Source organism: Dioscorea cayenensis, chromosome 18, assembly GCF_009730915.1.
Source record: "Dioscorea cayenensis subsp. rotundata cultivar TDr96_F1 chromosome 18, TDr96_F1_v2_PseudoChromosome.rev07_lg8_w22 25.fasta, whole genome shotgun sequence".
Lineage (NCBI taxonomy): Eukaryota > Viridiplantae > Streptophyta > Magnoliopsida > Dioscoreales > Dioscoreaceae > Dioscorea > Dioscorea cayenensis.
In genome coordinates, this window is record NC_052488.1 from 22,190,404 (window position 1) to 22,216,279 (window position 25,876).

Genomic DNA, 25,876 nt, shown 5'->3' on the forward strand with positions numbered 1-25,876 from the left:
TCAAAAGCATGAAGTATGTAGTGCAGGAAATACTGAGAAAATGAAAAATTAGTGCTGGGAGATATGGATAAGGAAAGTACAATGCAAGATAGTCTGAAGAGACAGAAAGAAGTTCAAGAACAAAATGTGCAAACAGCTAGAGTTAAAAAGAAGAGAAGAAAATTTATCAGATCAATATCAACATATGAGTGCCGGGTCGAAAGAAGAATTATCTTGGACTTCCCCTGCATTAGATAGAGTTCACAAGGAGAATATTCCAGATCTTTTGAAGTTTTGTTGTTATTGGCACCTTTTGTTCATGAACTTCTTATAAAGCATATCTAAACTACATTATTCTGTACAAGTATACAGTAATCATCCAATTTCCTGGGCTTGATGTTAGAAGTTCTCCTTGTGAAAGTGGAACCGAGTACTGGTCTCATGGCTGAATTCCACTGAAAGGTCTCTTAATTGTTTTGTAAGAGTTGGAGGTCCGCAGTAGAAGACACCTGCAGCTTCAGAAATTAGTGATATATATATGTACCACTTGTAAAAAAACATGATATTTGAACTAGTAGTGTACCTATCCGGGCGGATTTGTGAGCATTTGCCAGGTCAGTATATACTTTCCTCCAGTTTGGCCTAGCGAAATGTGTCCGAATCTGTCACTCATGAGTCAGTTAACAATATTTTTTTCCCCAAGAGGCAATGATACAACATATAAGACAGATGATTACCCGACTTCCTGAGACAATATCTAGTCCATTTTTGGCATGCTGTAGTGACTGGACCATTGCAATAAGAGCTGATCTTGCATCACCCTCTTCATACACACTGGTCAGGTAGTTGTGCATCTCTATGACATTCTGCAATGAACATTCACTTTTAGTTGATCTGTTACGTGCTGTAGTGCAAGAACTGAAGCCTACTAAAAGTAGCAAGTTTATGCAAAGTACATTATGATCACTCTCCCCAACATCATTCATGACACCTTTGAACCATTCAAAGGAGCCTTGTTCTCTAGTAACCCAGTAGAAGTAAGCCCTTCCTGGACCTTTGGCTTTGATGAGGTCTGCATCTGTTGCATGCGTTCTTTGCAGTTCCTGGATTAATTTCACATTCATGTTAGATGTTCCTTCAAAAATGCCTAGTCATAACTCAAACATGTGTATCTAACTAATTTTACTTCATTTGCTTTTATGTCATTCAGGAGATCTCGCAGTATACTGATAAATGGAGTTGCACCAATGCCAAGTCCGATAAGCAAGAGAATGTCATATTTCTTGTAATTTTGAGCTGGTGCACCATAAGGCCCATCAATCAGGAGTTTTGGGAAGCTGTAAAAAGAGCAATATAACTTGCAATGGTAAATGCTTCTGAAAAGAAATACCTTGTGAGAATTAGAGGAGTTTCTACTACTAGACATGCTTTTGATTACCTAGTTGGTTGAACTTGTGCATCCGCTATTACTGTTGTTTCTTGCCTAACTAGGTTAACCTTTTTCGCAACAACTTCAACCTCACAAGCCTGCATGAGATTGAGTGCATTTTGTGATGCGATATTCTTATATTTGAACATTTCATGGCAGTGATCCTGTATTCAAATCCATAATTATGTAGCATTCAGATTAAATCAACCTTTGCAAATAAATTTCTGAGCTCTGTTGTCCAATCTCCCAAGGTTCGAATGTGGACACTCAAGAAGGGATCTCCTGGGGCAGAAGTGATGGAGAAGGGATGCCTGTTGACATTGCAAAAATATCTTAGCATATTAGGATCAGAGAGAAGAAATACCTTTGCTGAACTGAACAAACCATTCAAAAGGTGAGACATCTGGACACTTGAGAAACAAGTACATTCCACTCTTGTATCTGAATCCCGGCGGCTTTCTCATCTGTATTGAAAGAACATTTCCTGGATATATTGCTGCCTGTGTGACATATTGCAAGATCAGTTAGTTTTCTTCATCTGATAATTGCTAGATATGGCTGATGTCAACCAAGATCATGAAATATCTGACCTTGATAATATTCACATGATAGTTTTTCTCACGAAGTACTCGGGTTAATCTCTCACTAATGTATATTGTTAGTGGGATTGATATGTACATCCATGCCTGCAAAAACCAAAGGAAATGTTAATTGCTGAACCTAGTGTCATTGTGCAAGTATTGTTTTATCTTGAGGTGGGGAGTTGGCTCACCGTCTTCTTGTACCATGTCGTGGTGAGATAAATAAAACAGGAGTGCAAAACAAGGAGGGCATAAATTAGCACCAGCAGGTGGTGTGCATACCAGAATGCGTTGAAACCAGCCAAGTGGTGAAGGGGGGATGGCAACTTTACAACACTCCTCCTAAAAGAATGGGTAGCTAATGTATAAGAGAATACCATTACAATGATCATGATAATGCCAGTAACCCCAGCTATACTGGATATCAGGCTTGGGTAAGTCGGTTGCTTGTAATTGAAATTGGGGCCAAGTGTTCTCATAAATTTTGGATATGGGCATGCAATCAGTCTTGGAAAATCACAGGCCAGATGGGCAACGGTGTGTGAGAAAGTCCCTATTGCAATTGCTATTGCCATGAGCTGCAGAATTTAATAGCAATAGAGATGTTACAGCTACTGCAATATGCTCTGTGATATTTTTACCGAAAGATTGGTTGTATGAGATAATTAATTACCTTGTGGAAGTTGATATTGTCATCAAACGGAATGATTCTACTCAAAGCTGTTGATCTAAGCCTTGTAATGGTGTTCCTGCAAACTGGGAATAGTATCAGTGCCATGTTCAATTTCAAGGTCTCGGCACTGCCCTTGGCTACAGAGACACAATAACCCATCACTTCATATGCTGTTTTTCTCCTGAACTCAATAAACTTCCATGTAAACAAGCCTATATTCAGCATTAACCAAAATGAAAGAATCCATATTCTTTTCCAGTGCTCGAGAGTGAAATCTGCAGCCATGGTTACAAACTTATTGATCGGGCTTCTGTATCGTTTAGGGATCATTGTCTTTGCAAGGGTTTGTGTATTTTTCAAGTTACTCTCATGTCCTTGTGTGCTGCTGCTGACCATCCCTCGGAGTAAGGTTTCAAGTTGCCAAATCTGGATAGTTTGTCAGATGTGAGTGCTATTTCTTTTTACAGGTTGGAAATCAAGCAGGTATTTCGGTACCTCAATGTAGCCATGATGGTCAGGATCAAGTTCTTCCATGATAAGCGCAGCATAGGTTGCGGCATTCGCCTTTAACTTTGCCAGTTTGTTAGCTGATGCACTCAAGATGATCACCTATTGGTCAGAAGACAATGGGCTCTATCCATTAGTATTCAGTTTTCAAAGAGAAAAAACAGATACAATTGGCTAAGAGTTTTGGGTATCAGACCTCTTTCACTTCATCTTCAGTGAGCTTTCCATCGCCATTCTTGTCGCACCTAGCTCAATTGAACAACTTGTATCATGTCAGTATCCTCTAATTATACTGTGAAAGAAGTGGGAATTGAAGATGAGTACATGTCAAAGAATATCTGAAGCCTCGAATCGAAGTTTTGGTCTGACATTTCTTCCCAGAACCCCTTAAGCTGGTCTTTCGTCACTCCATTGTCCGGGTCCAGCATTCTCCGCCTCGCCAACGCATCAAATAGTTCACCGGCGAACTCCTTACTATCAGCCATGCCTGCGAAATACAAAACAGAATCTCAATCTGTATCTGTTACAGTGTCATTTAAACTTAAATCTCATGTGATTGCAGTTAAATTGGTCTTGAGTTTACAGCAGATTGAGCAAAATTATGTGATACATTCATGCTCTCATTTTGTATTTTTGTCACAGAATGCAAACACTTTTGATTACATTGATTACAGAAACAAAACAAATTTCTCTCCGATCTTATTGGTGTCACCAAACAACATTATTAATTTATCAGCATCTCTCTCCATTATCTCTATGTCTACAATAATTAATCCAGTTTTGTTTTCTTTACCTACCACCCTCTCCCTCAATTTTCAATCATCATTAATCCTTTTCTTTAATTTTATTTTACTTACCACCTCTAGAATAATCTTTCATGTTTTTAACCATGAGCTAAAAACAAGCTCTTTTTTTTTTCTTATTAGATATCAGATACATTGTAACTTTGAATTTTGGTAGAATATATCATAAGCTCAACAACTCAAACTAAGAACCAATTAATACTCTCTTCATTGCATAATCTATCTGCTTAACTATCTACAATCACATAAATACATATTTCATCAAAGGATTTGATTAATGCCAGTACTCATTTTACTACCTGCAGATCTACCACTTTTCCTAAAACAATTAACATCAAATTCATCCAAAAACTTCATGAATAATTGATTAAAAAATAAAAAAGAAAACATAAAGAAAGAAGAACACACCAATGCAACGTCCAAAATTCTCTCTTGGAAGCCTTCCATCAACAGCAAGCTGCTCAAACCTCCTCTCAACAGACTTCCATCCACTCCCATCCTTCCCACTATTCTTATCCAAGAACCTCAACCCTTTCAATCCAAGCTCAGCACTTGATCTCAATCTCTTGATCACCGCCGGCACCGCCCGGGCATTCATTGACAAAACTCTCATTGAAGCTCTCAACTTCGAAGGTTGTCTCAAAATCCTGTTTGCAAAGCTCGGAGACGCCTGAACACTTGCCCGCTGCTGCCCGGCCATTGACGTCTCCGGCGGCGAACTCTTCAACTCTCTTGAGAAACATTGCTCTCTGTTGTCCATTTGTGCACTATTAATGTAGTCATTGCTTGTTGCCATTGATATTGCTTGTTTTGCTTCTTCTTCTTCTTTTACTTTTTTTACGTAGTTTGCATGGAATGAAGTGGTCAAATGGAGGTGAAGGGCAAGTGTTATGGGTCTAGGGTGATGCGAAATTATAGATGATGAAAGGTTGGTGGAACTCCATTTAAATCTCTTTTATTTATTAGTTAGTTTGTTAGTTTATTTATTTAAGTTTTAAATATATATATATATATATATTTGTTGAATTATTTTGGAGGAGTATTGGAGATCACGTAGTGGTTGAATTGGCGTTTTCAATTAATCAATCTGAATGTTTTGGACTTAGTTTGAGGTTTTGAATAATGAAGTTGAAGATGTGGTGCAATTATAGTTGAGTACCTAACACATGGTTGGATTCCCATTTGAGCATATAAAGATCAATTTGGCTATTATTTTGCTTTGTCTTTTTTCTTTTGATGTGTTGGCATTCTAATCATTTATGTATTTATGGGGTTGGTTTTTCATTAGCTTCTTCCAATTCTATCTTTTTGTTGATTATATATATATATATATATATATTGTGACAAGTTTGTGGTGGTATAAACATGTCCATTTTTTTTTTTCAATAATATGGATGAGCTATCACTCAATCATGTATTATAATACATGATAGAATTGAAGTTATTGAACCATTGAAATTTAAAATGGGAGTCAAATTGCTTGGGCATTGAGAGGGTGGTACATCTCTATTCTTTTGATACATGTGTGATTTTATTTATTTATTTGTGGGATAGAGGATGGGGACAATGTGGACAATTCCATGCTTTGAAATGATTAATAATACTATTTCCACTTTCATGTTGTGGCAATCAAAGTTGTCAGACCCCGCTCGGGCATTGACCCGGTTAAGGTAAGGGGTCAGGGGTCAATGGGTTCGACCGGATCGAATCGGGGTTGAACCGGAGTCACTAATAAAATATAAAAAAAATATTATAATAATTAATAATGAACAAATATAATATTAAAACTATAATTATAAGTGTTAATTGCCAAATACCCCTTGAAAGTTTCGTTTATATACATTTTCCCCTCTCTAATTTTGGTATCCCCAAAAACACCCTCTTTTTCTCTCCACTTATTTTTAAACCCTTCAAGTCGTTAAGGTGACTAAACGGAGTTGGGTGGGAATTTTTTTGACAACAATGACCTTCATCTACTAACGCAACTTTTTTTTTAATACGGGCTTTTATCTACTTGTAAGAAAGGTCTTCTTCTAACCAAGTCTCGGTTGTCCTTTTTTGGCATGTTTGCTCGTTCCATTTGGAATTTGTGAAATCTCGGGTTGGGTTGGTAGATCCGATCTGGAGATCGGAGTCACGGTGGAGACACCTAGATCCGCCGGCGACAGCGTGGGAGTTCGACGGAAGTGCACCATCGCCGGAGCGGACCTCAATCGTTTCTTGGATTTATGGGTGTTTGCCCTGTTGTTTTATTTTCTTGGCGGCAATAAACGATAGACACAAAGATCAATGGTTTGAAGTCGGAGAACCCTTTAGAGGACTCCGTTGGTGGAGAGTTGGATCTGTAGACAAGCTCTGCTGGTGTTGGGGTTGAGGAGAAAGAGGTCGTGGAGATCGTTGGAGAGGTTGAGGAGCTAGTAGCATTGGAAGAGGAGAAGGAGAAGAGTGAGGAAGATGAGAACTTGGAGAATCATACTAAGTTTCTGGTTGAAGAGACAAAGGAGAGGGAGAATGTAGTTGCGGAGGAGGTAGACAGAGATGAATTAGGAGAAAACTTTAGATTAAAGTATGTTTCTGTTTAAATATATGTGTTTTTGTGTAACTTAGGTATTTTCTGTTTAAAAAAAAATTGTTTATGTTTAATAATATTGGTTCATGTTTAAGTTACTGAGTAGCGTTTAACACAAACATACAATTTTAAACTGAGCTGGGTTACTTTAGCGAAACCGAGTTATTTAAGCTGAAACTAGGTTAATTCATCGTCACACCCACCCCTTCTACCGAGGTAAATGTGGCACCCATCGCTAAAAATTCCTTTTTAACTGGAAACCCGACTACCTCTCGAAAACCAAATCGGACTTACAAATTACAATTTATAACTTTTACACCAATCTGCAGGGATTCAAATACATAAATACAACAAATATAATAACTCAAATTTGTGGAGTACAACCGCTACAAGATCACGATACCAACAAATATAAAGAAAAGTATGGGACCCACTGCAGTCTTGGACTTAACCCCGACTAGCTCTAAATTTGAACAGTCAATCTAGGGTCTTGCTCCCTGCGATTCTAAAGACATTCAGTTGGTCGGTAGTGGCTTAATAATTTCAAATACTCAAATACAGTATATATATAAAGTATATAAATATCAATTTCTCAAATACCATAATTCTAGCAAAATACGTCTTTAAAAGAACTTTTGAAACATAAACTCATCATAAATCAATATCAAATCAATTTTCTAAGAAAATCCAAATCGCTGTGAGAGATCGCCTCCTAAGAGCGACAATGGGCTTCGCCCTCATCACAAACCCAAAAATAACAAGTAATATAAAAACCATTCTCAAATCCACGACCGAAAACTCTTTCCCCACTTAGCCGTCAGCGACTAGGTTTGGGAGCCGCCAAGGTCTTCATAACTCGACGTTGGCCCATCGGTCCCCATGTGGTGACTCGGGATCCCGATGTATAATCCAATCGTGGCTCTACGCTCCCACTCGATCCGGACAAATCAACACTCGAGTCCACCACGCCACCTCTAAAGGTCGGCCCGTGGGGACCCACTATCGCAGAGGTCGGGCCTTAGCCCGCCGTCACCATCCAAACCAACATGTAGATGCAGCAACAATACAAACTGTATAAATCACATCATAGGATCCTTATCCAGGACAAGCATTCACATCACGAAAATAAACATCATTTCCACAAAGCCAATGTCAAAAGTATAACAATGCATAAAACCAGTAAAATCCAGATCCATGATACCATTCCTATTCCAGGAATGAAAACCAATTCCACAAATATTGTTGGTAAAACATTTTAAAATGCTCACATGATTTCACAAATCATTCCAAATCAAAGCATATATAACCATCAAAAATAAATACATGAATTGAATAATTAAATCACATATACATGTATTTTCACTATTCACAAATACGTATAATTATACGAAACTGATGTATCAATACGATTGTCAGGAACATCAACGGCAAGTAAATATACGTATATTTTAACCTTATACGCAAATTAAACATGATAAAATAAAATACTTAAATAATTATTTCCAAAATACTAGCCATTAAACAGTTATTTCAAAATAATAATAATTAATTAATTTTTTTAAAATAATAGCCACTACCAACTCACCTGGTGTCCTTAGGTTCCTTGCTAGACCTGGAATTCCCTCCCAAGACTGAACAACACCTAACAAGAATAATATAATAAAAATAAATAACATATTTAAACTCAAAGAAAATACAAAAATAATAATAGACTCTTTATTGGACCCACTCACTCCAATCGGTTAAAATCCGACCTTGCATAATCCAACTGGCTTTCAATTGTATTTAAACAAACTCGCTAGGCTAAACATCTCTGAATCAATCTGAACCAATCTTAATCTGCACCGAACCAAACTTAATTTCACTCGAACCAGCTTGAACCAACTCAATTCTTATTCAAAAATCCATTGAACCAACTTGGTTCAGCCCAAAACCCTTAGCCCAAATCAACTGAACCCAAACCCAAACCATCTCAACTTGATTTGATCAAGCCCAACTTAACCAAATCAATTCAACTCAACCAAATCAATTTCAACTTGGTTTGATCCAACCAAATCAATTTGGTTAAACCCAACAAATCAATTCAACCATCTTCATTAACACCTTAATCATCATCATCATCAACTTAATTAATCAAACCAAACCCACCAAATACACACACACATACATTCAAGTATACCAATAAATAAATCATCACAATACTTACCAAACAATACTTCATCCTATTCTCCCTCCATCAAGCACAAAGCTCCATCACTCCCATTTTTTTTTTCTTTTTTTTTTAACTCACGGTTTACTGTAGCAGGAAAGAATGAGAAGGAGATGAAGAAGATGAACACTCAAGAGTCTAGATTTTTCTCCCAATGAAGTTTTCAGCCAAAATTTACATTTAGTCCCTCAAAACTTAACTTCTTACAAGTCAGTCCCTGCAAAACTCACAAATGGTCCCTGAATTATGAAATAGTATTCTCAAAAGGTCCTTGGAAACTATCAAATGGTCCCTGAAGTATAACACAATATTTCAAAAAGGTCCCTACCGCCTTACCTTTCAGTCCTTGGTTTCCAGAAATATTTTATATCAATCCTTTTTTCTATTACTCTTTAACCCAAAAATCTTTTTAAAAAAACTTTTTACACTTAAGTCCTCGTTCTCGTCCCACTTGGGGTTTCTCAACAAGATTACTCGTAGAAAATTTCTATCTGAATCGTAGTAATACCCTGAATATATTTTCCAACAGATATGTAAAGGTTCAGGGTATTACAGTTACACACAAACATACACTATTAAGTGGAAGCAGACTAAGTTAAGCTACTAGTACAATAATACATTATATTTTGATTAATTTAGATCCCAAAACTCTTTAGAAATTATTGGATTAAAAATTAAAATTAAAATTAAACTCAAATTCAATTGGTCTTTTTAAATAAATGCTTAAAATAATGTTTAAAAAAAAATATCTTGGAATAAGAACTTTAGGGAATTAGAACATAAAAGAATCGACTTTTTATGGATATATGGATAAATCAGAGACTATTTTTACCATGGATTAATTCTTGTTCTATAAACTTTAGGCTATTTTTACCAAGATCTTTTTAAATCTTGTAAATTCCAATCAATATTCTCTTCCGAAATTAGAAGTACATTAAACATAAAGATAAATTTTAACGTTTTACATTTAATAATAGTTGTTTTTGTTTAAGTTATTTTTATTTCCGCTTATCAATCCGGGTTTTTGTTGAAGCTAACACGCTTTTCGCTTTAATAGCCTCTTGCTATTATTTAATTTACTCGTTTTTGTTTATCCGATTATGTTAGAGTGCATTGTTAAATGTTTTACTTTTAATTTGTTGGGTTTCAATAGTTTTACATTATATGTTAATGCGATCTCGATTAAGTTTACTAATTTTTGTTTAATAGTTTTTGGTTTTTTGTTTCATGAATACACTTTTTATGTTTAACAATAGGTTTTTTTGTTTAAGTTATCTTATTTCGCTTTAATAATTCGGGTTTCGCTTAAGGTATCGCGCTTTCCGCTTTAATAGTCTTGGTTTCGCTTTAACAATAGTTATTTTTTTGTTTAAATTACCTTGTTTTTCTTTTATCAATCCCGGTTTGTGCAAGCAACCCCATAATAAACATTCCGACAATTTCAAATTTATCCATACAAAAAAAGAATCGACATAAATCGGATGAATTTGAATTAAAAACACACACACACATACCTAAGTTAATCCGAAACACATATATTTAAACGTAAACACACCGAAAAGCCACATCCGGACATAAGTTCTAAATCGCTCCTTCCTCTCTTACAAAACAACGAATACCCTCCCCTCCTCATCCTCCTTCCGTTAATCCGATTTCTTCGGGTTCTCTAAAAAGTACAACACATCTCTCATTAGTATATCGATTCTCGCCTACTCTTCCTTTTCAAGGCCGAGCCTTTCCCACCGACTTCATCGCCAAGGCAAACCCAAGAACCCATAGCAATGTAAGGTGGTGATGAAAATGGTCAAGGCCACTAGAGATCCGTGGTGAGGTCTCAAGGTCTTTCAAAAAAATATTTGAAAGATGAGAAAAACCTGGGTTATTTTTAAAAAAAGATGATGTGCTTTTTATCCACCATCGTTGAGGGTAAAAATGGAATTCAATCAAATGAATTAGACGGAATTAGCTGAAAGGGGAAAAAATGAAGTGAAACAAAAAAGGAAGGGCTGTCCGACAAATTCAAAAGTCAGAGGGGTTGTATGTGAATTTTTTAAACTGTTAGGGGGTAAAAAATAATTTTCCCTAATTATAATATAAAAAATTACTCAAATTTGATATTTAAATTGATAAATGACCTTATATGCACTAGTGTTTTCTAATTATGTCATTTATTTTTAAATTTTTTTAAACATTTACAAATTTAATATATTAATATATAATTATTCAACTTCTCTCGGTGTTTTTTATTTATTTGTTTGTTTTTTTGGTTGATTTTATCAGAATAGATAAGAAATTTATTTTACTAATTCTTATCTTTTATATGGATGATACATTTTATCAATAAATTAATTAACTTACCCAAATTCAATTGAGATTTTATTTTGTTTTAAATTTTTTTATATTTTATATTTAGTTAGAATATTTTATTTTTATATTTATAATAAAATTACACTCATTTATTATTTTATTTTTTAAAAAAATTAAATTTTAGAAAGTATTTAGTATTTACATAACATATTAATAAATTTTATTTTTAAATGCTAATTTTTTTGTTGATATGTTTATGATATATATATATATATATTGTAATTCCATTTATTGATTATAAATTAAAAAATAATATTAATAAATATACATGATTTTTTAGTTTCTAATGAGAAAATAATAATAAATTATTAAATATCAGAAAAAAACTCTATTATCGTGACTCGATTGACTCGGCCGGGTCAACCGGCTCCCTGTTGAACTCGCCCAGGGTTATCGGGTTAACACCGGGTTTTTTCCATACCCGGCTCATAGAGATACCCCGGCTGGCCACATGGCTTCCCTCGGTTTTTCGATTGAACCCGACGGGTCTGGTCCCAGTCCGACAACATTGGTGGCAATGGTTATGTTACTTATGTATACTGTTTTGTTTGTTTTTTTTTTTTTTAGAATTAATTGAGAAAAAAAATTCAGTGGGGTTGTAAAAACAAGTTATCAAAATAAGATATTTTAAATAATAGAAGGTTAGGTCATTTCAACTAGTGATTTAAAATTTAAATATTTCTATATATAAGAAACACCCATTAAAAGAGGTCTATTCTTTTATAGAATTTTCAATAACTCAACTGACTGATATGTTTGAAGTTTATAATTTTTAAAAAATAGATAAGTTTAAATAAAAAATTAAACAAGTTAATATTTTAAATTTATATCACATCAAATTAAATTTTGACATGACCTATTTAATAATTCAAGCTATTTAAATTAAAAAAATCCACATATTGAAAAAGAAACTGATTTTTTATTCAATCCATCACTATATATACTTTATAATATATTTCAACTTAACCCATTTCAACCCGGTAACATGTTTGACTTCTATAACCCATCTAACTCAATTTAATTAGTATAAAATAAATAATAAATACATAAATAATTATATATGATCTAACACGGTTTGCAATTTAATAGTTTAAAATGTATTTATTTACAAATTACTCATGATTAAAAAATTTTATTACATAGATAACATGCACATTATATCTTAACCCGGTTATAAATTTTACACTTTCACTGTAAATTTTTACATAGCAATATAAGGGACAATGTAGCACAATGGAGGTTTAATTTTTTGAATAATCACTAAAGTTTTGTAAAATTGCAGTTTGCTCACTCAAGTTTGATTTGTTTATAAATAATCACTGAAGTTACTAATTATTTCAAATAACAGTCACCCGAATGATTACCAGCTTCATTAGCTGACGTGAACACTGTCAAAAGTCCAATCAACATTTAGAAAATTGTGTCCACATCAATTAATGAAGCCTATAATCGTTCGGTGACTGGCATTTGAAATAATTAGTAACTTCAGTGATTATTTAGAAACAAATCAAACTTGAGTGAACAAACTGTAATTTTACCAAACTTTAGTGATTATTCAAAAAATTAAACCCACAATGGAAGGCTGGATCAAGTTAATCAACTTAGCCCATTGGATCAAATAGGCCCCCAAAAAGCCCAAAATTGAAAGAGAGGTATGGGCCTAGCCCAAGCCCAGAACAACCCATAAAAGGCCCTTCTTCTCTTCTCCTTCTCCTAATCCCACTCGTCTTCTCTTTCCATACGTCTTCGTTCTCTTACCCGCGTCTTTCCTTATCTTCACATCCGACCGTTCAATGCCTCTCTCCTCTCTCCATCCGACGCTTGAGAACTCTCCACGTCATACTCCTTCCTCCCTTCTCCCCATCCTATATATACGACCCTTTCCTCGTCCCTCTCGTTCTCGTTGTCGTTCTCGTTCTAGGGTTTTCTGGTATGTTTTTTTTCTCTCGCTCTTCGTTTCATCGATTCTAGGGTTTAGTTTTTCTTTTTTTGTTTGTTTTTGTTTGTTTTTGCCTCTTTTTCGATCTTTTTTTTCTTGGATTTTTAGGTTTCTCTTGCTATTTCATGGCGATTGTGAGGAGTGATCGGGTTGATGTTTCGAGATTGGATTCCTTTGGTCTGATGTCTGATGATGCGGGGACGAGTGGCTCGGAGGATTGTGATGTCTCGGAGCTTGGAGAAGTTGGGACGGAGCTCTGTCAGGTTGGAGACCAAGGGTTCAACATCCCGTTTGAGCTCTGCGATCTTGAGGATTTGGGTTCTGTGCTCTCCGTTGAGACTTGGAACGATTGCCTCTCCGAGGAGGAGAGGTTCCGGCTTGCGGAGTTTTTACCGGATATGGAGCAGGAGACGCTCTGGCAAACCCTAGCGGAGCTTTTTGAAGGTAAAGATTTTCACTTTGGTAGCCCGATGGCGAGTTTCTTTTTTTGTTTGAAAAGTGGGGGTTTTGAGCCAAAGGTCGAGGTTTATCATCGCGGGCTTATCGCCTTTCAGAGGCGACAACATTATTTTTTATTGAAGGATTATCAGGATTCCATGGTGAAGCGTCTTGTTGACATGAGGGATGTTTGGGAACAATATGAAGCATATGCCATTGAAGACAGAGTGCGGCTTTTGAATTCTGTGTGCAATCAGAGGCGTTTGAATGGTGCTGTGGATTTGAAAAAGGGTTTCTTGAAGCAGAGGGTCAAGAAAAGGTCAATGAAAACAGCAAGGGGTGATAGTCCCAAGTGCTATGAACTCGGTTTTGACGTAAATGCTAAGCAACGCAAGTTGCTAATGGGTAGTCATTGGTTGAGTTTGGATCAGATAGATGGTGGTGGTAGTGATTCAGAGGATCTGGATTACAAAGCTGGCATGTATGGAGTTCAGAGCACGTCTCGTGACAGTGCAATTGTTAGGCCCAAGCGGAGCAAATCGGGAAAGAAGGAAGAGTTTTTGAGACATTATGATGCACCTATGCGGCTTGGGATTCATTATGAAGATCACGAAGGCTATGCTCAGTTGGCTCATTATCATGGTGGCAGCAAGAAGCATAGGGATGTTACTGTAGCATCTTATGATGATGAACTCCTTTACAAAAGGAAGAGGGTTAAGCATAGTGAGAATGCTCAGGTGTACTCTGGTGGAGAAGTGGTTTCTGTGGAGCATCCAATTAAATTTGCTGACTTGAACATTAGAAGCCAGAAACCCATGGGAGATGAAGAATTTGGCAATCACCAAAGAAGAATTGGTTCTCATTCAGCTCTTGCATATGGTACAACACCTCAAATACAGATGGCTGACTTATATTCCTATCCTGATCATCAGAGGTCAAAAACATCTCAGGAGCAGTGCAGAAGTAAACTTGCTCGAAAGTGGGAGATGCCCCAGATGCGCATGGATTACTCAAGAAACAGTAGTTTGTTTGATCAGCAAGAGGATGTTCAATATGGTGTATCTGATCTGGCTGGAGAAAATAAACATGTTAATCTTCTTGTGGACCAATATGCATATTCAAGCGAGAAAATGGAGGAGGGCCATTTGGTTGGTAGAATGACGTGTGATCCTAGAAAGGCTGACAAACTCATGAAGAAAAACAAGAAGTTGAATAGAGGCAGCAGCAAACATGCACCAGATGCAGGACCCTATTTTGCTGAAAGCAGGCATCAAAAAGGTGAGAAGCATAACCATTGTTACCAGAGTAAATCCAAATCTAGAGGCAGATCTTTTCTTCTCAGCAGAAAATTGGGTACACTGCCATCAGACATTTACACCCCAGAGATAAAATGGAAGGCTACAACTGAATCAGATCATCCTTGGTCAGTATTGGACAATGAGAAGGGTAGCTTGAATGCAGGAACTCATAATTACATGCCATATGCTCAATCCCGTGTGGCTAGTCACCGTGTGAGGTCAAGTATGCCACTTGCTGTCTGCAATTCTACAAGGAAAGAGGAAAAGGTTAACTTACATAGTATTTGTCCAAATGAGCTAAATGAATCTGTTCATTTCCAATCTACTTCGAATGATGAAGCCGAGCAGAATTTTTTGAAAGATGATGGTAAAAGGAAAATGGACTCCGGATTTGTTTCTTTGGCTGCTATGACTCCTCCATTGGTTACTTCAGATAAAGAGGCAATGGAAACACAGGCTGAATTAGGGTCAGAAAACATGCCCTTTACTCTAATCACCCCTACAGTTTACAACTGCTTTTCATTCTCCATCATACACCTCCTTTCAGCTGTTCAAAGGGCGCTGATTGCTGACACGAAAGATGAATTGGAGTTTTGCGTTCCTCTGCAGAACAATGATAGCCCAATCCATCCTCAAAGAAACATTACTGTCAATACTCCAGACAATTTAGTACTAAAGAGTCTACCTGTTCTAAATGTCTCAGAGATTGTCAGTCGAGTTAAATCAGATCCAGGGGATCCTTGTATTCTTGAGACACAAGAACCTCTTCAAGAATTGGTCAGAGGAGTGCTGAAGATATTTTCGTCAAAGACAGCACCATTAGGTGCAGAGGATTGGAAGGCACTTGTATCATATGAGAAGTCAAATAGAAGCTGGTCCTGGGTTGGTCCGCTGCCTTCGATTTTGTCTGACGAGGAAAGTGATGAAGAGAGAACTTCTTCAGAGGCATGGGGCATTCCTCATAAGCTGCTTGTGAAGTTAGTTGATGCATTTGCTAATTGGCTTAAAAGTGTCCAAGATACACTTCAGCAAATAGGATGCCTTCAATCCCTGCCCTTATCTATGTTTCCGACTTTGGATGAGAAGGAACGATTCAGAGACCTTAAATCTCACAAGAATCCAAATACCATCAGCCCCAGCTCTAGTGAAGTAAGGGCACATTTTCAGAGAGAGGAAGTTTTAAGATATTCAGTTTCAGATAGGGCCTTTTTCTACACTGCTGCTGATGGAAAAAAGTCTAGTGTTGCTCCTTTAAAAAATGGTGGCAGCAAGCCAAATTCAAGAGCCCGTGAACATTTCATGCTTAAAGTTGATCGACCAGCACATGTTTCTATACTATGTCTTGTAAGAGATGCAGCTGCCAGGCTTCCTGGAAGTATTGGTACCAGAGCTGATATTTCTACATTATTAAGAGACTCAAAGTACATTGTTGATGATGTCTCTGATTCACAAATTAACCAAGTTGTCAGTGGGGCCTTAGATAGATTACATTCTCAACGGGATCCTTGTGTTCAGTTTGATAATGAACGGAAATTGTGGGTTTATCTGCACAGGGAGAGGGAGGAGGAAGATTTTGAGGATGATGGCACCTCCTCGACAAAGAAGTGGAAAAGGCCTAAGAAAAACCTTCCTGGAAATTCTTACCCAGAAGCAATAAATGATTACGACAACCATGCCACTCGAAATCCAACCTCAAGTGGTTCTCCGGGAGATTTCATTTGAATCCTGATCTCAATTATGATACTTTTAAGGTATGCTCAGGTGCAGAAAACATCATATTTCACATCTGCTACATTATATACGACTTGTTCTTGATATACCTACTTATCCGTGAATTGTTAGGCCTTTCTATTTAACCTCATGGAATTTTTTGCTTTTCATAATAAACTTGCTAATAAATTCAGAATTTCTTGGCAAATTTGCACGCAAGTATTAAAAGTTCCTGTGTAAATGTATCTGAATGATGCTTGGTTTAGAATTAGGGAAATCCAGAGCTTGCACTACATATGTTGTTCTCTCACATCTTCAATCCATCTTTTTATGACAAACTCTAACACTGTTGTTTATATGTACTCCTCGTTTGGTAACAATCTGATGATTGCTTTGTTTTGCAGTGTCTGGTGGCCAGTCAAACTTTATACTGTAATTTTATCATATACAGTGCATTGTCATCAACATGTACAGTTAGCTGATTCACTGTTGAAGCCCAAAAAAGTAAATTGATGAATTCTTTTACCTCTTAGTGACTCCTTCTCGCATTACGAATTTTTACACTTTTTCCTTTTATTTTTATTGATTTTTTAGGGAAACTATCAATTTTTTGTGTACTGAATAGTAATGCTATTACATGCATTTGTGCAAGAGAATAAGCTTTGTCTAGTGGATTGGAGTATATATTTAGCAAATAATAGTTAATTTGTGCTGATTTCTTTGTCAATTTTGGAAAAGCCCTTATTTCCACTTAACTCTTAGCACGGAATAATGAATTGATAGAACTTGATAATCCATATTTGTTTTTTCCTTAGTCTTTTATCTTGTAAATCTCATGAGAATTAAAGGTGTAAAATATAACATAGTTGAGTGATAGAAACAAATCAAGAAAGTCAATCCACACAATCCTTTTTGAGTATGAATGACATCTGAATGACAAGTTGTTAACATTGAGAACACTACACTCAGAGGTGTACTTATAGCCTAATTTTTTTGGGTAACAGGTACTCTTGATTGGGCCTCATGTGCTCCTGATAAGTGTTTTACCTCTCCATTTACTTGCTTAGAAGCCCAAAACAACTTAAGTATCTCCTCAAAAGCTGGAGTTTTTAGCTCTTCAATGGATGCAATGCTTGGCAAATTTATCAATCTCCTTGGTGTTGAACAACTAGGTTCTTCTACCTATTAAAATAATTAAAAAAATAGAAATTCTGTATGAGCTCCAAATAGTCACAAAAAAGTTATCATCCTGGAACTAAGGTTTCTCACCCTGTATTCATCTTCCAAGCACTTCTCTGTATTTCCTGTGATTTCTGCAACCCTGTGAGAGTGCCTATTCCTTAATTGCCTTAGCTCATCTTGAAAGGCACTGGTCATGTTATCAATTTTCTCATATGTATCCCTGTCTAGTTTCAAAGAGCCTGCCATTTCAAGTTTATCATAAGCCAAAAGGGCAGATTATAGAATTATGATTACCGACAAGATGAAGAAAGTATTACTGTCAATCGAGGAATGGAAACCCTTTTGCTCCATATTGATTTTTTGGAGGGATGTTGAAGTAACACAAGATAACCTATCACATAACATCTGATTGGCTTCCATTCCTCTCCTGCAAAATTGTGAGCAGATAGAGTATTATGTAGTGCTGTTTTTTGTGAATGATATTATATCAAGTCACTGTTACCTGACAACCGAATCCACTGATGATACATTTCCATCTTCAAGTTTCATCAGTGTATTGTGAGCATCTCTCCATTGTTGTGAACCAAGTTGTATCTTTCCCTTGCTGCATGTTTATGGGAAACATATCAGAATCCTAACATTTTATTTGATTCAGCACATAGATCATTAGTTTGACATTTTTACCACTGTTGGAAGCCTTCTTCCAAGCCACCTCTTGCTATTTCTACAGAAGTGGCACCCTCATAATATTGATTTTCAGCTTCTTCTACATAGGCTTTCCATTGGTTTTTGTACGAAGAAGTGCAAATACGAGCTATTGACAATTCATTGTGTAGATTATTGGTCATACTAGTTGAACTCTTGCGTAGACTATCAACTGTAGTTTGAACCTAACAACACAATGCATTTCTCCTTCAAAATTCAGGCATTAAGATGAGAAATTCTGTCTTTGTAGAATTTGGAACTAGCAATTATTTCTGCTACCTTTTCTAGCAATTGCTTTTCTTCATTAAGAGTACTTTCCTGAAGATTTAAATTATGTTAACACTGGACATGATATAATGCAGAGTATATACCCGAGTAACTGAACATGATGATACATAATCAAATAAAGTCACCTCAAACTTCTCTGTAAACTCAATGAATTTATGGTCTTGTACCATTTTTGTTTCTTCTAAATTGTCACTTATTTTGGATACTAGAATATCTAGGGTGCTGAAGAAATCAGTATTGAGCTTTGAAATTGATTGTGTTGCCTTGATAGCTCTAAGATGTGCCTGTTCATAACTAGATGAGAAAAGATGATGGATAACACAATAATAGCATGATGGATAGCACACAGCCAGCTTAGTACTTGCAAACCTCATGCTGCAAGTGGGTGAATGCCACTAGTTTATCCTCTTGTTCAGTTAAGCTACTCTGAAGCTCTATAAACACCTTATCAACTTCTGATACAATGCCTATGAAACACTGATTATGAGGATTGTGGTACTCAATACTTGATAAGACAAAGCTTATTAAAAAAATGAATCTATTTGAACAGTAGAGCGCAATGTTTACATCTTCAAGAGCTATAGCATGTGAGGATACTTGTGAGCTCAACTTCTCAATAGTTGATTGATAGTCCACTTGGAGCTCACCTGCAACATCTTCTAATGTTTTCATCCCATAACAATATAAATCTTTTAGTTTCCCAGCGTGAATGTTTAAATCTTCAGTAGACTGTAAAATTGCAGCGGAAATAAGGCCAAATTCAAGATATCAATTGCATCCATGAAAACTCTTTTTTTTTTTTTTTTGATGATAGCATTCACATTCACATACCTGGACCTTCTTGGAGACAAAAGCATGCATGTCTGCTTCCATTTCTTTGAGTTGCTTTTCTTGTTGAATTACAGAAGCTGACAGGATTCCGTGCAATATATCTAGGTTCCCAGTCAGTTGAGTAAGAAATCTCTGGACAAGAGTTCTATTGTAATCTGCTGTCTTATTTTTAGTTTCTGAGAAGCAACACAGAAAATTTATTTCTGCAGTGAAAATGGGATTCTTTATCTGATGTTACATGCTCAGACCATCAATAACACACCTATTTTAGAAAACAAGCCAGACACATCAGCTGTTGTGTTCTCTAGCTCAGATCTAAGCTCATGAGCACAATCCATCAGCGCCTTTTCTATACGAGGCATGGTAGATTGTGTAAGTGAAAACATTGAAAGGAACATCTTAGTATTTCAATATTGAAAGATTTCACCTGATTTGAGGAGATGAACAATCATATATTCCTTTTCTTTGTTTGAGGTGTTAGCTTGTTTATTCCTATACTCCAGGTCATATATTGTACTCACAGTATCCTCCAATTTCCTCTAATAGCAACAAAATTGAGGTAGTATTTAAGCAACAAATTTATTTAGGTGATGAAAATGAAATAATGAAGACACCTGACCTGGGTCTTTTCAAGGGTTTTACTCAATTCGGTGTTCGATAGTTGCTGAGAAGTGTAAAGTTCTTGAAGGCTATCTGCTTGCTATTCAGAGAATGAACACAATTGAGTCAAGCCACTGCTAACATTTTTATGATAGGAATCATCATGCTAAGTGATGAAACATACCTTATTCTTTGATTCCAGATCAATTGCCATCTGCTCAATTTTCTCAGCCATTGCCTAAAACAAAACTATCAGTACACCATATTGAATCAATCATACCTTACCAGCTTAACTTTTTCTGAGCTTCAATACAACAGTGTGAACAAAAAGGCTAACCTTTTTCTGAGCTTCTTCATACAAGTAACGATCTTGAGGCAAGTATACGCCGTTCTTCTCCCTTGCAGCATATACTTCTGATTGGAGATAAAGATTTATATTAAAGTTTTCGTCTAGTTGAGGTTAACTAAATAAGTTTTGACTATATAGTGAAACACTCATAAATTCAGTGTTCTGAACCTTGTCTAAGACGACTAATTTCAGAGTACAAGTCCTTGATCAATGCAGATTTCATCAGCTTCTGATTAATCTGGAAACATCACAATGCAGTAATTAGAGTTCATGTTTAAGGAAGACAATTATTAGTATAATTCAAAATAAGCAAAATGACCTCAGGCTTGTTTTTGATACTCTTCGCACGGTGTGCATATTCCAAGGTGCTTAATGTCTCTTCTAAGCAATTGATAGCTGGTGATATAGTAGCAATAATACAAGTTTTTGTTTTCCCTCCCAGTGAATCCCTTAACAATCTTGTCAATTTACTCTCTCTGAAAAACCACAGAAACTAAACCTCATCTAATAAATGGAGCAATTTATCATAAGAAACCAAGAATTTGATACCTGTATGGAATATGACCAGAATGCTCTACAAGAGCATTAATAACTCGTCCAAGAGTAAGCAAGCTTTTATTAATCTCACCGGCTTCCCTTGCTCTACCCTGCCATGCAAAGAAGAATAATATTGTTGAGGTTCGAAAGAGATATACCACTGCAAATTCTGAAAATAAACCCACCTCTCTTGCACCTGATCTCATAACATTTTCAGAACCAGCAAGATCAACAAGATTTAGTTTTCAACATTTGATCATCTCTTCCCCCTCATGAGTACTCTCTTTCATATATATCGTTATGGAAAAAATGGAGTGCGATCGGCTACTTTGCTTATTAAGCAGAGTTTCTGCTGTCCGCCTCTTCGACGACCCTCGATCTAATATCTTATATATCTCGCTAGCAGAACAAACCACTTCCTCTTCCAAACCTCGCACGAAAACACCTCCTTTTCCATTTTCCATCAAAGCGATAGGTCTCTTCGACCTTTCATCAGAGAATTTCGATTCTTCGGGTGCCAAAAGATCAGTTAAATCCTCATTATACAACTCAAGGAAAGTTACTTTCATGCTGTAATCAGTGGCTTGCATTTCAAGCATATCAGAAATTTGTTTCACAGCCCTAGGGATAACACCAGCATCACTAGGAAATTCTCCATTCTGAAATTTAATTCACACCAATGCATCAATGTAATACCAAATTTGTCAGAAAAGAAATCAATTCAAGGAATCAAAAACCCTACCTTTGTTTTCCTCTCTCCTTCCATTGTAAAAGTCTTTCCAGTTCCAGTCTGACCATAAGCAAAGATTGTGCAATTATATCCTTCAAGAACTTCATTGACAATTGGAGAGATTGCTTGATCATACAATTCCTTTTGCTTTGATGATGGCCCAAAAACCTAAATCCAATCAAAACAATTGCACATCAATTCACCATTGTCTTCAATTCAAGAAATTGAGACAATTAGAAACCCTTGATCCTCTAAACCTTGTCAAATGTGAAGGTTTTATCAATCTGTTTGTTGGCCATGCTTAGAAATGCAGAAACTTCTCTCCGGATCTCCTCACAAGCTATGCCCATTGGAACGTTTGCCCTAATTTCCTCCTCGCTTAAAGGCCTGAGAAGAAATTTAAAAATTTTGAAAACCAAAACCTAGAATTCAATGAAAACATCTCCATGATTTCTCTTTGCTTACCTGCATCGAAGGAGGACTTGAACATTGAGACCCTTATCTCTATCATGATGCTTGCCATTTGAACTCCCATTTCCGAGCTTCTCGCTTGGCCTAGGAGCATGCGAGGGCGATAAAGGAACCATCCCCGCTCTCCTCTGCGAGCTCTCCATCCCCGGAACTCGAATCCAAGATAAAGGAGAATGAAAGCTTGGATCTTTTTGGGAAGGAACGAAGAGATCAAAGAAGAAGAGGAGAAGAAGAAGAAGGCGCGAATGGAAGGAGAGGAGACAAAGCGGGAGAATGTATTCGCCCGTTAGGGCTTCTCTATATATATATATATATATATATATATATATATATATATATTTCTTTTATTTTTTCTCTTTTAAATTTATTGTTTTATTTATTTAAAAAATATGGAAAATTATTATTATTATTATTGTTATTATTATTCGCTTCTTAATTTTTTTTATTATATTAATTATTAAAAAAATTCAAAAATTGTACATACATGTATATAGAGGTATTTATATTCAACTAAATAGTCTAAATTAAATTAAAAATTGTTCTAATTCCCTCCTCTTTTTCTATTCTTCTTTGTTTTTAATAAATATTTAATCAAATATTTTTCTCTGTTTTTTTTTTAATTTTTAATTTAGATAGTCATGCTGCCAAAAGCCATTTTCCTCCGTACCAAATCTTCATTTTCATACCAAAGTAATTAAAAAAAACAAAGATTAAATATATAAAAAAAATTAAAGAAAATAAAGGAAAATGATAGAAATAACAGAAAAGACAAGGTCCTCTCCCTTATTTGCTTATCAATCTATACATGCAGTTATGTTATATGTAACTCTTGAAATTCATTTATACTATAAAATTCATTATAAGAGTCACAAGACTGAAGTATTCCTGTTGAGCCAATACTATATATATTAATATATATATATATATATATATATATACTTTCATGTGAGGTTGAAGCTGTTTTCCATTTGGTTTATATTGTCATTTCCTTTTCGATCATTATTATTAGCATTGAAGTCAACTTTAAAATATTATATATTCTCATGTGAATAAAGTTCTAGTTGATAGATACTTGATACATGCATGATCCCTTTAATTATTCAACTGAAAATTAATTAAGTTTTAATCAAATCTTGAAGTTCATTACCAACCATAGATTCAGAAATGATCTTGCCTCTCATTATTGGTACCACTTCACCAATTAATAAAAACAATGAAAATTATTGTACTTATTAGATATACTAGTTCCTTGATCATGAGTTAGCCAAGAGTACTTACATGAGTTCTTGATCATTGATATATAATTCTGAACTACGTACAATATTAAGATATATAAATCCTAATAATAACAAAGTCATCAAAACCAGTACATTTTACTAATATTAAATCTTGCAAAACTTTATCAAGTATCAAAAGAACATAGTATGTACATAGGAAATGGAAAGAGACAATTAATACAATTAATATATAAATAAAAGATGATATTTTTCTTCATCTATCTTCTCATATAATCAAAATTCAGAAACTCAATCTGCTACAGTTACCAAAAATTAACATAAAACGAATCTATCCATTAGATCTCAGACAAAATTCACATGCAGTTTATGACCACTAAGAAAGCAGATTTGATTGATCAATCACACCATGACTGATAACTTTCAGACTCATACATATATATATATATGGTTGATTGCTAGTACTAGTTAATTAATAATTTTAAGATATATATATATATATATAGCAACAATAAAATGCTTCCATTTAGAGTAATCTTCTTCTTTAAGTGAAATCAAGAAAACTAAGACTAGCTTTCTGATATCATCCCATGCATCATGCATGTACAAGTGGGCACCATAATGTTTAATATCCACCAGCATACACAAAAGGTAAGAAAACAATGGGCAAGATAGATGTGTTTTTGGCTTGAAGGACCACTGCACCTTGAATGGATAAGCCAAACACTAGGACAAAACTTCACATGGTTCTGGGACCTTTGGAATCCAACTTGATTGATATATCTTTAAGATCCATTATATTTATCTTCATTTTCCATTACTTGAGCTTTTATACTGCACTGCTAGCTGTTCCTTTCAGAGTTCATAAGGTATCCAGGAAGGGAAACTTTATCTTATGATGATGAATAACTTTGAATCAGTACTGTGTTATCTGATTATATATATATATATATATATATATATTCTCCCTGCTTTTCATGATCTGATAGAGCAGTCATTGAATGAGAGTGTACATATTATTCTATCATGGAGAGGTGCAGTATCACACGTGTCGATGATTGGAAGCAGACAATAGAAACAGCTAAACCAGTGTATTTATGTGATCTTGTTCTTCTATTAATAAGCCATGGCCATGTGCTCTTGCTCCAATTCACTAGACTAATTGATCCTTGTCCTAGACTCTCTCTCTATTTCTATATATAGTTATGTATATTTATATAGATATACTTAAGGTTAAAACTAGCCAGGTAGCTACTTGTTAAACATGCACTTGTTCATTTATAGATTTAACTATATATATATATATATAACTTGCTAGTAAAAATTGGAGAACATTACCACATCTCTGTAGAAGGATAGCTGGGCTTTCACTTTCACTTTCTTTGTTAGTTAGACTTTGTACTACATCAAACCAATTTGTCGCCATGCATGACATCGATCGGCAAAGTATAAAATGTAAAATTAAAGAGTAACAAGAACAACAAGCTATCTTAATCTTCAGTAAAGTTGTGAATAAACTATCATTCATTGATCAATGAATTATATTAATTAAACTTCTCTTGATTATTTAAACGAACTGATTAATTAATTAACTCTTGATACAAAAAAAAAAAATAGTAATTACCTATGAATGAGAATTGAACAAGTGGGGGGAGCAGTTTGGAAAACAGGTGGATAAAGAATTAAAACAAAAGAAAGATCAAAGAAAAAGAAAAGAAGGAAAAAGGCAAGAGATCGATTGCTTTGAAGAAAAGGTAATGCATGCATGAATGAGAAAGAAAGACTAAATAATTGTTTCATACTGAAATTAATATCTCTTTATTAGTTCTAAATTGGAAACTAATTAAATGTTTAATAATGCAAAATCATTTGAGTTGCCATTCAAGCTCAAAGACAACCTTTTTGTTTTTGATGTTAAAAGAGAAGTGTGTATGTTTATATATATATATTTGTATGAATGAAGACAAGGAGAGCACGTGCTTTGTTAGTGACTCTTTCTTTCTCTTTGGTTTCTTGTTAAGTCACACTCTCTTTTCCTCTCCATTTGTGTCTCTTTACTTTGGACCAGCTCTCTCAACCTCTTTGATGTCTTTGACATTGAATGCTACACACATTAATGTGTTCTTCATGAGATATCTACAAGCTTGATGTTTCTCTTTGCAAGTTAAGCTGTCTGTGTCTTGTGAATGCAGCTGAACTTGTTATAAATCTTATTTTTTTTTTTAAATTTCTGGCTATCAAAATTCCAACTCTAGAAGTTTTTCATGCATGCCATACCATGTACTTAATTAATCAGCATGCATGTACATTTATTTATTATATATTCATAATATGTGAGTTAATTAATTAATCATGGGAGTCAAAAACTATGTTTAATTTTCATGTTTCATGCATAACATAATCAAGATGAATGGATAGAAAACAGCCACATAAGTATAAGCCTAAA

General features: G+C 35.3%; 3 protein-coding genes across 6 annotated transcripts; 1 reads left to right on the forward strand and 2 right to left on the reverse strand.

Moving 5' to 3' along the window:
- Nucleotides 1–349: 349 nt before the first annotated feature.
- Nucleotides 350–4,796, reverse strand: LOC120282010 (putative respiratory burst oxidase homolog protein H). 4 transcript variants are annotated; one of them, XM_039288719.1, is made up of 15 exons: nt 4,381–4,796; nt 3,494–3,656; nt 3,366–3,414; nt 3,158–3,271; nt 2,663–3,088; nt 2,181–2,567; nt 1,999–2,094; nt 1,793–1,908; nt 1,617–1,719; nt 1,418–1,506; nt 1,166–1,316; nt 936–1,082; nt 717–845; nt 563–641; nt 350–488 (listed from the first exon to the last, which is right to left on the reverse strand). In XM_039288719.1, the coding sequence occupies exons 1-15, from the start codon at nt 4,766–4,768 to the stop codon at nt 379–381; spliced, it is 2,547 nt and encodes an 848-aa protein (XP_039144653.1). In that variant the 5' UTR covers nt 4,769–4,796; the 3' UTR covers nt 350–378. The 4 variants fall into 4 exon arrangements, with proteins under 4 accessions (XP_039144653.1, XP_039144652.1, XP_039144655.1 ...); XM_039288718.1 differs by having other exon boundaries at nt 717–1,082; XM_039288721.1 differs by lacking the exon at nt 4,381–4,796 and adding an exon at nt 3,753–3,852 and having other exon boundaries at nt 717–1,082.
- Nucleotides 4,797–12,850: 8,054 nt separating this feature from the next.
- Nucleotides 12,851–17,229, forward strand: LOC120282050. Its single transcript, XM_039288773.1, has 3 exons — nt 12,851–13,047; nt 13,165–16,543; nt 16,907–17,229. Exon 2 carries the CDS (start codon nt 13,182–13,184, stop codon nt 16,512–16,514), a length of 3,333 nt encoding a protein of 1,110 aa, XP_039144707.1. The 5' UTR covers nt 12,851–13,047; nt 13,165–13,181; the 3' UTR covers nt 16,515–16,543; nt 16,907–17,229.
- Nucleotides 17,230–17,345: 116 nt separating this feature from the next.
- On the reverse strand, nt 17,346–22,445 carry LOC120282697 (kinesin-like protein KIN-5D). Its single transcript, XM_039289549.1, is given in 20 exon segments — nt 17,346–17,684; nt 17,772–17,923; nt 18,002–18,111; nt 18,187–18,288; nt 18,369–18,574; nt 18,669–18,707; nt 19,245–19,406; nt 19,509–19,684; nt 19,771–19,857; nt 19,936–20,047; nt 20,128–20,208; nt 20,293–20,346; nt 20,446–20,522; nt 20,626–20,695; nt 20,777–20,933; nt 21,007–21,104; nt 21,180–21,653; nt 21,737–21,892; nt 21,982–22,111; nt 22,190–22,445. Coding segments are annotated over 20 exon segments (2,790 nt in total). The 5' UTR covers nt 22,339–22,445; the 3' UTR covers nt 17,346–17,486.
- Between the last annotated feature and the right edge of the window lie 3,431 nt (nt 22,446–25,876).

Excerpts from the sequence above, each read along its gene's own strand:
- LOC120282010 (XM_039288718.1), bottom strand. The coding sequence starts at position 4,768 with ATGGCAACAAGCAATGACTACATTAATAGTGCACAAATGGACAACAGA. Across the intron at positions 3,415-3,493 it reads CTTCAGATATTCTTTGACAT|GTGCGACAAGAATGGCGATG; the intron begins GTACTCATCTTC and ends CAATTGAGCTAG. Across the intron at positions 1,720-1,792 it reads GATGTCTCACCTTTTGAATG|GCATCCCTTCTCCATCACTT; the intron begins GTTTGTTCAGTT and ends CAATGTCAACAG.
- LOC120282050 (XM_039288773.1), top strand. The coding sequence starts at position 13,182 with ATGGCGATTGTGAGGAGTGATCGGGTTGATGTTTCGAGATTGGATTCC.